Raw genomic sequence first — 12158 nt, forward strand, 5'->3', positions numbered from 1 at the left:
GGCAGAAATCAAAAACTCTGGAAAGAATCATAATTCTTTCCAAGAAACTCTCTGCCCCCACTGCTGTTCTGCATAGGTCTGAATCCCCTCAGCCAAATCATCAACACGAGCCATCCCGTCCTTCCAAACAGACTCCAGGATGGTGGCTCATGGGATCCTCCCGGTCAGAGCTGTCATGCACTCCCGCGACATCTGCCCCCGACCCGGAGTCGGTTAGGCACCTTCTGTGGGAGTGTAGCGCTGCTGTGGACCTGTGGGCAAAGGCCGGCTCCTTGCAATTCCCATACTTGCCAGCAAGGGAGGTCCTTGACACGCAGCTAGTGCTGCATGGGGTGAGCCACCGGAAAACATAAAAAAGGGCCTCATGGAGATGTGGCTCACCCTAGCCACCATATGGACCTCCAGAAACCTGCTGGTAAGCAGGAGCAGGCAGATGCCCACCCACGTTTCTGTGATCCGAATGGTGGCAAAAAAAATAAAAACATACAGAGCTACAGGTGGCGCGCCTGTAGCTCAAGGACACAGGCACAAAGAAGAATCGCCTGTGCCTCTTTGGACGAAGGAGCCGGCGCTCCACGGACAGAGGTCCCAGCAGCAGCGGCCTGGCTCTCCGGGTGAGGCAGGTGGGAAGGAAAGCCCCTCTGAGCACCATCGCTGTTTGGAAGAATGGGATGGCTCCAAACTTCAACCAGACTGGCCACGGATACCGACTCAAGAATGCAGCCACCAAAAGTCTCCTCCTCTACATGGATGGCATCAAGCTGTACGCCAAGAGCAAGCGAGACATTGACTCACTGATCCGCACCACCAGGACCTACAGCACTGACATTGGGATGTCATTCGGACTAGAGAAGTGTGGCGGATGATTACAAAGAGAGGGAAGGTCATCCACACAGAAGGGGTCTCACTCCCAGAAGGAACAATAGCAGACATAGAGGACAGTTACAAGTACCTGGGAATACCCCAAGCAAATGGCAACCTCGATGAGGTCACAAGGAAAGGAGCCACAGCCAAATACGAGGGGGTACCCAAAAGTTTCCAGAATGACGCTGCTGCATGCGCAGTTTTTGTAGTACACGATTCTGCCGCTAGGTATTTGTTCAACCATGCCTTCTCAATCAGTTTGCCAAGCGGCGTTGATGTGGAAGGTTTCATCTACCCGCAGTGAATTTTCTTGTAAGAGCTGTTTTGTCCAGCCGTCATTTTTCTTCATGGAGAAGTTCTATGACCAGCGCGCGGCTGAAGCTTTGCTTCCTGCTCGGGAAAAAAAGCATCGGAAACCGTTCAAATGTTAAAGACCGCAAGGATGACGCTATGTGTCAAGCTCAAGTTTACTCGTTCACCCGCTTTAAAAATGGTGAAATGTCAATTGATGATCAACCGCTTTTTTCCGGAGCAGGAAGCAAAACTTCACAGCTGTGCTGTGAAGCCGGAAAAAAGCGGTTGATCATAAATTGCCATTTCACCATTTTTAAAGCGGGTGAACCACGAGTAAACTTGAGCTCGACACATAGCGTCATCCTTGTAAGCGGTCTTCAACATTTGAACGGTTTCCGATGCCTTTTTCCCGAGCAGGAAGCAAAGCTTCAGCCGCGCGCTGGTCATAGAACTTCTCCATGAAACAAAGTTAGCAGCAAAATTTTGGACATGTGACTATTCCAGAATTAAAACAGCTTAACCAAAAAGATTTAGTTCTATATATGAAAATAAACGGACAACAAGATGTTATAAACAAGCGATATTCATGGCAAAATTCCTGACAGATCGTTTACCTTATTCAAACTGAGTTTCTCTGACCCCGTCTGCTGCTGCCTTTATTCTGAGCTGTTCAGAGGGGGGGCGCTCTGCTAATGAGCTGTTGTGGGCCTTCAAAATAAAAGCATGCGAGTGGAAGATTTTAAAATTCTTCGCAACTGAGGTGAAATTATTGGGGGGGACGAATGTGAGTCTCTTCAATATTGGGGGGGGACATGTCCCCCCCTCTTCCTACGCCTATGCCTGTGAGCGAAAGCTTCAAAGCTTATTCAAATTAAATAGCAATACTGACAAAACTACCAACGCTGTTATTTTCAAGCGTCAAAACCATTTGAAAGTTACATTTTGCTTAACATGCAAAATGCTTGATTTTAAAACCGACATTTAGTTAATGAGACAGCAAAATGTAATCACATTTGACCTTTACTTGAGGCACCGTAGTATTCCTTGGGTCTGAGACAGCCACATCAGCACAATCTGCTGCCTAATGGGCTAAAAGGGGATCAACTACAGCTGCCTTCTGGTTCAAATGCTTGCGGTAAAATTAGACAGTGATTTGGAGAAAACGTTGCATACAAAATATATATGTTCATGCACAAAACGCGTACTCTTGTGTTGCTCTTGTGGTGGCCTATGACAGATTCTCCTGGACTTTAGTTCTTGTAAGTTTTTGAAATTCCTTTTGTAAGCAATCCATTTTTATTCACCTGCCTGACTGCTCCTTTGCATCCAGCTCTCTTTACCCTTATATGATGTGAATACGTTGCTAAAACTGCCAAAATGGTTTGCTTCTTCAAACTTTGATCAACCAAGTTACATATGCAACATCAAACACCAATCAATATAAGCATAAGCTCTACTGCTAGATTGAGATGGATTTGGCAAGTTTTTTATGGGCGCTCTGAAACATGTTCAACGCATAGGTTTGTGGCGTGGTCCTCGCTAGTGAATTGAATTTTTCTTTCAAATATGTCATTATTTCAAGGACGTCAACAACTAAGGATTCGTTTATACTGATATGAAATAAAATAATGGGTATTGGAAATATTCAGATAGAAGCCCCCCATCACAGGTTACATAGGAAAAAAATGTAATATGTGCAAAGCTTTCCCAACATCTGAGAATGACTTTACTTGCATGTAATAAAAAGTCGGGCCTTTTCTGTAAAGTATGATCAATGTCACTTTAAATCTTGACTGACTATAAAAACATTATGTTGGAACTAGTTTTATTCACTTCTTAGTTTGTAAATTATTGTCACAGTAAAATATACTTTTCAAAAACAAGCTTCAAAGTAAGTCAAGTCAAAAGTCAAAGAGTTCTTTAAGTGTGACCTTCATTTCTTTGTTTATTGATTTGCATGTTTTTAATTAAAAATGTCTCGTAAAACATTCTAACTTTTATGTAAACGCCATCCGTATGGCTCTGGCAAAACATCTGAGCCACATTTCAGATTATAACACAGTGTCTCAGAATAATTTGTTAACAATGAACCACATAGAAGTGGCTCAGGGAGGAGGGAAATGGCAAGATTTCATCTGATCTGCAGAGATCATTTTGAGTCAAGCTGCTATCAAGACCCAAGGGTCTTTTTGATGAGGAGTCAGAACTCAAAAATGATTTCCAAGTTCAAATATTATATCCTGCCAAGAACTGAATACCCTATAACTACAGCTATGATGGTAGTAAGGCAGAAAAACCTATAATGAGAACAATCTGTCCAGTTAGCCCTGCCATCCCTGTACTTGAAGTACAGCCTATGCTGTAAACATCAATACAGCCGACACCATGGGGAAGGACTGAGTCCCTGCAGCCAGAAAAAGACATTTTGTTCAGGCAAATGATTTCTTTAGTTCTGTGCATCACTTTGTATTTGTACGTTTCCCACAACTCAGTGTCCTGCATGACATGTATCTATAGAACAAGTATTAAAAGACAAATGTGACTTATGAGTGGTAAACAGACAGAAACCAATCAAATGGAAAACATTCCATCAGGAAGACAATCAATGTTTGCTTTAGCTTTGCCGTCCATGCATGTAGGCATCATAGTTCCAGAACCATCGGAGTCAAACTAAAACACGTAAAGTGGGACCCTTCAGATCTCAGACCCTCACTTTATCTAAAGCTCATATTTTTATTTATCTAAGTTGTATTCCTTGGGGGTAAAAGTCTGACAGAGGATATGTAACGGCTTTAGACGCTACATCAGAAGCTGATAAAGCTTCCTTATCCAATGCAATGTTTACTACCGCAAGCTGATAACCGGAAACCTTACTGCCGACTGCCGATCCTCATTGATTAACATTGAGTCTCGTTACATCATGTAATGTTGAGCCATCATTGTTGAGCAACCATTTAAATTAAATTTCTTACTTTTTCAAAAAACTTGGTACCTGGGTGAAATTCTGAGTAAATGTATAAGTAATTGCACAATTTTTCATGTGTTGCAGATATTAATAAAGATAGAAACACCTCTAGCTAGCAACTTTTAAACGTAATATCAGTTTGGCAATAATATTTTACAATAACAAACAGTCATTTTTGACAGCAACCTGTCATGTCCCTCTGTTGGATAAATACTGAAACATGAGTTTGTGTGTGTGTTTCGTCTTAGCAGGGGACAGATAATTATGATTCTGCTTGCAGAGCAAAGTACTGAAGCCCTAAGGTTTCCAGGCATTGTGTCCTCCTTAGATAATACCTTTCCTGACAGAACTACTGCTGAAGCTATCATAATAAGTCCTTCCTGCACATTTTCTCTTTCCTTTACTTTCCCCTTTCCCATTCTTCCATTTATCTGTCTGTCTGTGTCTGCAGAGACCCTTTTGGAGCAAGAGCATTTTCACGAGGCAGTCGGCTGACAACTAGCCATCTATTTAGGGATAATAGGGCCTACTTACGCCAGAAGAGATAATGCAGTTGTCTACAACAAGTGCAAATAGTCCCCTGACAGCAGAGGCAGGCCGAGTGTGATGGCTGAAGATCTTTTGGCATAGGCGCTTCGCAAAATATCAGCAAAAAAACAAACAAAACAAAAAAAAAAACTGGCCTGCTTTTATTCTTAATAAAAACATCTTCAAGTAAACTGAGTCAGACATGGGACAAACTTAAGATTTGAGTATGTTTTGTTTTGTTTTTTTGCAGATTTGCACAATTTTGGGATAGATAGTGCATCTGGTGCACAGAATCCGCACCAGATGGGCAAGTTTTATTTTTTACAACTTTAAAGTCAGAAGTACATGTAAATTGGGTGGGGGGTTAGTTGATAAAAATATTTTATTAGCTAATTACCAAAATCAAACACTTTTCACCTATATTTGCTCTTACCACTTACTAGCCATGAGGGAACAATACAATATCTTGTCATTACTAAAGGAAGACAAAAAAAAACATGAAAATATTATGAACCATTAATATTGAAGGGTCTGCAAGTCTATTCAGAAAACCAATCAATACATCAAATATAAAGTATAAACTCCCAAATAATTTTGTCTTTGTTTTAATGATTTCTGTAAAGCTGTTTAAAAGCGACTGCTCTCTTACACTCGTTGTGTGATGTTACTGTTGGTTATCAATAATTAATGACTACCCAAGGCTGGAAGGCAAAACAGGCTGGGGTCACAGAATCTTAGTGCAGCTCTAAAAGCGAGATGAAAATCTGCAATCTGTAGAAAAAAAGTCACAGCAGACTTAAATGACTGATGACACAAAGCCGTGCGCATGTTTCTTTGTACTGATGCGCTATGGGACACTGTCAAGAGTTGTCTTCCTGTTCCCTAAACTGCCCACAAGACAACTGAGGGAGAAAAGACAGCTAGAGGGGGGAGAGAACAGAAAATGAAGAGAAGTGACAGAAGAGAGGATGAGCCATTTGTAATTTAGTTTTTCTTACCAAACGGATTTAGTCAGGTAAAACGAGTAAAATTCCTTTAAGAAGTGGTCTTAATGTTTTTAACAGAACAGCTTCTACAAAGCAAATTAGAAACCAAAACCATCAAATAAGATAAATTAGGAGGACGCTGATACACAGAGAAATAAATGAACAGGGTGAGAGGGATTTCAGTTCGTCTTAGAAACTCAAAATCGATCTCCATCAGCAATCCCATCTTTGCGTGGAGCTCAAAGTACGTTGGGAGGGAGAAAAAAAGGAGGAGCAGAAAACCAGAGGGATGAGAGCCAGCTAAATGCAAAGATCAAAATGAGCCAAACAGTTGCCTTAGAGTAAAATTATGTGTTCCTATTTCCACATACAGAAGTAATTGGTCTTGTCTTTGATGGTATTATGTTTTGCCATGGTACTAAACAGAGGCTAAAGGGATGAAGGAAAAAGGAGTAGGATGCTTGCAGTGGGGGAGGGCAATGTGAGGAGGGAAGCTAATTTATGTCGGCAGAGAATTAGGTTCTACTGGCCCTGGTGGCTCTGTGGACCGGGTAGGAAGAGCAGTAAAGACTGCAACGCTTTGTGCTGAGAAAGGTCCAAGAGTTGAAACACCACTACTCGGCTCTAAGTAGGCAAACTGGCATTAGCACTTTAAGACACAGCTAGAAAGCTCTACAGCAGGTCTTGATAATGAGGTTTAAGCTTGAACTTACGACAGTCTCTCTCGTCGCTCCCGTCAACGCAGTTTTGCACTTTGTTACACTGCCAGTCACTTGGGACGCACATTCCATCTCCACACATGAAGTTCCCAGGACTGTTACACTCAGTGGTGAAGTTATTTCCAGGAAGCTTTTGGCTCTCTGATTTGGGGGGAAAAAAAGAGAGAGAGAGAGTATTTTACAATTTCTTCACTCCATAAATAAATCAATTAAGGATGCATCAGCAGCACAGTGAAAACGCATAACCTTTATGATCTGACTCTCTTGAAGGCATAAACATATTAAGTGGAAAGCTTTTGTTTAAAAAGCAGAAGGGGAAAAAAAGCCAGAAAAATTAATACTTAAACTGAGAAGGTCTTTCAGGAATAACAGTACGGTTGGCAAAACTATTCCTTTAAAGTGAGGCACTATCTTAATGGAAAAGAGATAATAACCCAAACACTGGTAAACACTCACATACACAGAGCACGTAGATGCACTGATTCCCATACATACCAGAAATAGACACTTTCACACAAAGAATGCACGCTAAGCGAGGTTGGGCCCGATCTAGTTGACGCAGTGCAGCTGCAGCATAATAGGCTGGAATGTGAAACATGACCTTTTGGCTGAGGGTTGACACTGTGCGGCGAGCAGTTTCACTCGTAAACAAAGCTATGTGACAGTAATGAGGAGTTCTGGACAGAACGGAGAACTCTTATCCTGAAGCGTCAAAACTATGGTCCACCAAAGGGCCACTTCATGTAAATTCAGAATGAGATGCAAAAGGTGAACCTGCCGTTAAAAGGTGATCAGAACAAAGTTGAACTTTCTACAGCAACTGCAATTTAGTGTCAGGGCAAGAGATGAATTAATTTTAAAAAAGTGCAAAGTTTGTCACTTTTCTGATTAGTTAACCTCACTGCGTCCTGTACTGCGCCTCCGACCAACTAACTACTGACGGGAAACATGAGAGCGCCCCACAGTCATGAACATGACTATGTGTGCATATGAAATGGATAGCTTGATTTTCTGATTTTCTATCTGATTTTTAGATAGCTTGATTTTCTGTTAGTCTAGTTATACTACATGGCAGCAGAAGCATTTTTATTTTGATTAAACTTGCAAAAAGGAAAAGACAACTGGAATTAAAAATGTTTGCATTCAATGTATATATACAATTCCTTTCCAGTGAATGTTGAAAATTTCACAATCGAGCCAAGCCTAGTTGTAGGTAAAATGTTCACAAAAACACATGCGACAAACAAATGCACTTAGGACAAAGGGATTTTTTTGTTTTCTTCTACATTTAATGTTTCAATGACACAATAACAGCGATGTATGTTTGATAACAAAATTGGTCACACTCAATATACAAATGAACAATGAGATTGTGTTCAGAGTTTTCACTGACATTACAGATAACTCATATTAGCTCAGTACAAACAGACAGGCGGAATAACTGATGGGAGAACAATCTTATTTTTACATCAGTCCCACCTCTGCTGCTTGTTACCTTTGCAGACACCAGAAACTATCTACAGCTCCTCACTTAAACGGCACCACCTTTCTGATAATCTGTTGAGATGATGTAAAGTTCTGTTTTGGCTTTTGCAATTTAGAAATTTTCCATCTGACAATTGACACAAACAAAAAAAACAAAAATTTAACAATAGTGTTATAATTTCTATTATGTCTATCTTCACCCTTACTACAGATTTACAATATTTTAAAAAAATGCAATTGCTGCTTTCACAAAATGTCTTAGAATGGGTGTTATTGCTCTGTGGCAGTTTAATCTGTGTTATGCTTGTTTTGAGATAACAAAATTGCATCAGTCACAAGAAATGTTGCAGACTATTTCATGTAAACAACACCTTACTTGTGACAAGGGTGGTTGGAAAAAATGTTATCATGTACGAATCCCGACTTCTGTCGGTTCACGAGTAAATTTGTGGCTGTCAATAAGATATTTCCTGCTGACATGCAAAGTGAAGAAATAGCTTAAAAGGTGACTTGAAAACATATTTTCATTTCTGAATGTAAACACAATAAAGGAAAGAAAAAGGTGTATTTTTTTAAGACCCTCTGTGTTTAGATATATTATTTAGTAAGATGTTTAGATTTGAGAATTGCATTGCATTGCACAGATCCAGCTCAGAAGGATACAGCGTTCCCATCTTTATCTACACATTTTTACAATTTTCCAAATGGTGTTATTTATTTATTTATTTATTTCAGATATTAATTAAGAAATTAAGCTTACCATTTAACCTGTTAATCTCAATGCGTAATATCACTACAAAAACTAACAACAGTGAAGGAAGCCTTCCTAGCATAAAAAAAATAGAAAAGCTCTGTTAAGTTTAGGGGCACAATACATCAGCTAAAATAAGTGCCCTCACCACATTCAAATTATTATGGTGGCAGCCTTTTGAGTGCTGTGTCAGGGTGACAGACGAGATATGAATGTTTTGTAAGCACTGTGAGTGGCCAGCAGCGGGTCTGCACTGGGAGAGGAGCACGACTGCAAAATGAACATCGCTCAAATTAAAGGTCACCATACAGAGAAGCAATTTTAGGTAGTTATTCACATGAAGCAAAAGATTACACATTCACATTTGGGAAGTAATTGACAAACAAAAAGGGCCAAATTTCAGCTTATAGTTCCAACCAGAAATCCTACTATCTCTGCTGTCTTTTTCATATTTTGGTGTTATTTGCTCAGCTTCACCAGAAAAAGGATTTACACAATATGACAGTGCTGTAAAATACTTGTAGGGCAAGTGTACCTACCTAACACGTTACTAATACTTGGTGGGAATTAAAACAATCAATGTCCATTAGATGTGGAACAACATCTTGTAATTTTAAAAACTGAACTGAATATTTCTTGCCAAAGTGAAATTCTAAATCCCAAATTAGACCAAATTTGTTTTGGTCTAAGTTGTTGTGCCAGGATATCATGACAAATTTTTTAAGCTTGATAATCTATATGTTTGAGACTCTCATTTTTAAGCAACACAGGAAGTAGTTCTTGAGTTGGTTGATAGTCAACAGAGCAGACAAACAAAAACTGCCTGTTATGTTGGCTGACATACGATGCTGCATAAGCATGGATGACGTCCTGATCATTTGTAAATTATTGTAGTGGCAGCTTCTGAGTGCTTGGTGGGCAAAAGAGAGAGTGACATACATGATGTGAATGTTTTGTAAGCGCTTTAAAATTACTGTGAATGGCCAACATCTAGCCTGGAAACTGAGAATACTTAATTGCTAATGATGCTAAAATATCTGCTGAGCTAAAGGGATAAACTAAACACAATCTAAGGACTAGTCAAATATGAATCAAATTATTTTACAATGATTAGAGAATCTCTAAATCCATTTGTAAACTCTAAATGTATTCCTAGTTATTCCCAAAATGTAGCTAAAATCTCATTAAACCCTGATTTTTCTTGCCGTATCTCCCTAGGTAAATGTCTTAACACAATTCTAATCCATTATTAGGTCAAACAAAATCAATAGTTATTTACAACATAAAGTCGAAACATGTTACTCTGTTTCAAAAGACAGTTTACCAAAAATGTGCACAGAATTAAGATGACTTGCTCTGTTCTTGATTTCTTTGAATTTATTAATGATGGTGCTGCTAGCCTACACATTTCAGACTTCAAATCAAGAATAAAACTGACGAACGTACCCAGGTAAACAAGCTTATGCAAAAATACGTCTGATTAAGGCCTCTCAGTGTTGACAGCACTGCAGGGAAAAACACGCCAAAAATGTCCACTCAGAGGAACGCAGAACAAATGTAAGAGACCCATGCGAAAATAACTTCAAAGGACTGCTGCAGGGAGGCAGCGGGTTAATTGGAAAGTTGCTTTCAGGGCATGGCGGAATGGCACAGGGACTGTGTGTGGCCAAAAAGTGCAGAGGAGAAAGAAGGCTTGACAGACAGCTAATCTGTTCCAATGTGTCTTTGATAATGCCAACAGAAAGTCTTTTGTAGGCAGGTTGGGAGCCCTATTTTCTGGCGAGCTGCACGCATCTCATTCCAAACCTTACATTGTTGAAGTGGTACAGTAACAAGCCTGAAAGCTTCTGTTGTTTACCAACGAGAAATTTGAACTCATTAGGAAAGTAAGTGTATCAAGCTCATTACATATAACGTCAAAACAGAAATAATGTTGTTTGCAACACTCCCATCTGACAGTTATAATGGCTGTATCCATGCACACTCTGTAAAATAACCAATCTTTATACCTTTTTATGTTGTGGGTAGCTAGAAGCATTGTGAACAGCAGCAAAACTTTACTGTTGTGTAAAACCGTGGCCACACAGTGCGTGTGTATGAGGGAGAAGAGAAGGAGATAAGGCACGGACGGTTCTGGACAGCTGTGTATCTTGCTGAAGGAAGTGTGGACCAATTACTCAGAGTAAATATTGACTATACTATCTTAGCCTCTCCACATAGTCAGACCTCTTTCTATCTCTGCGCGTCTTCTCAGGTTACATTCAGACTGTTAAATCATAGATGCTAGAGACGCAGGCTAGATACTTTTTTAATTAGCATTTAAGTTTCTTCTTGTTTTAAATAAAGCCTGAGCGAATCACAAGGGGAAATTTCTTCCCTGCTAATTTTTCCGTTCAGCTCTTGTTGCTGGTGATCTTTCAGAGCACACATTAATTCTAATTTAAAAGGGAAAAAGGACTTTCGGCATAAACTCAGGGCTAATTTCCCAGTGGTTCTGAATAAAACTCCAACTGATTATTAAATTACCTGCTGCATATATTTTGCTGAAATTTCAGCAGATAAGGTAGAACAATTGGTACACGTTGGGTGACAAATGGTATGCAATATTAGGTCCACTGCTGGATTCTGAAATTATAGAATTAGTTCATGCAGGATCATTTTTTTCAGCTAATGCTTGAATATTGCTACAGTAGTTTTAAGAAGAGCCATGACTCTTTCACACCATTCCAATATTCTGGCTCACGATTGTCTTTTTAAAGTATTGAGAAGACAAACCCTCCACTCTGGAGGAAGATAAAAATCACAAATGCGCTGCACAGATTTTTTGTGGTCAATTAGTTTTTTAGCCGGTAATGCAAAACAACAGCAACAACAACAACAAAAATTGACCAATTGATGCCAACTGCTGATGATGTAAATAATTCAATGATTAATCATTAACTGTAACAGTTTGATCATAACATCTGATTTAATTTGTATTTAGAATTATTTAATGCAAAACCATGCGCTTTTTTTTTGCATTTTCTCTTATTAACTAACTGCCAATGAATACAATTATATTTTGAGTGCCCTAAAATGGTAGATTAGTGAGAAAAAAAATAAAAAATAGGTCTTCCCATCACTTAAACATTCCTTAATTGCGAAAAGTTTTAGACCATAAATATTTAACATGATCTAATTGTTTTAAATAAAAAGAGAAAAGCAAACAATTTAAATACTGCTGTCAAAATAAAGTAATATGATTGTTAACTATGGTATATATAACTTAATATAATGAGTGCTGTTTTTCTCTTTCAAAAGAAACATAAGTATAATCTGATATTAGTTTTGCAGTCAGGCTTTCTGGTGCAACTTGCCTCCATTCAGCTGCTTAATAGATATCTTGCTTGTAGCTCATTTTGTAACGAGTCAATCCAGCACTTTCTGCAAGATCTCATTAAGGGGACTGTATCCTTATGTATGACTGAAAGTCATACCTATAGTTAGTGCCCTGGAATTGCACTATTTATCTGCTTTTTTTCTTTAAATGTTTAAAGGGAAGCCATTCAGAGAAAAAAAAACATTCT

The 12158-nt window shown here is 39.1% G+C and overlaps 1 protein-coding gene across 2 annotated transcripts in view; it reads right to left on the bottom strand.

The window, feature by feature from the left end:
• The window catches only part of ldlrad3 (low density lipoprotein receptor class A domain containing 3), a 107446-nt gene that overhangs the window by 64324 nt on the left and 30964 nt on the right, over window positions 1–12158 (bottom strand). For both annotated transcript variants that reach the window (XM_081608052.1, XM_008411524.2), the window contains one exon: window positions 6351–6497. In XM_081608052.1, coding sequence (XP_081464178.1) covers window positions 6351–6438 — 88 coding nt within the window. In that variant the 5' untranslated portion in view covers window positions 6439–6497. The remainder of the gene's footprint in view (window positions 1–6350; window positions 6498–12158) is intronic.

The sequence above is a fragment of the Poecilia reticulata genome, chromosome 6 (genome assembly GCF_904066995.2).
Source record: "Poecilia reticulata chromosome 6, P_reticulata-male-v2, whole genome shotgun sequence".
Taxonomy (NCBI): Eukaryota; Metazoa; Chordata; class Actinopteri; order Cyprinodontiformes; family Poeciliidae; genus Poecilia; species Poecilia reticulata.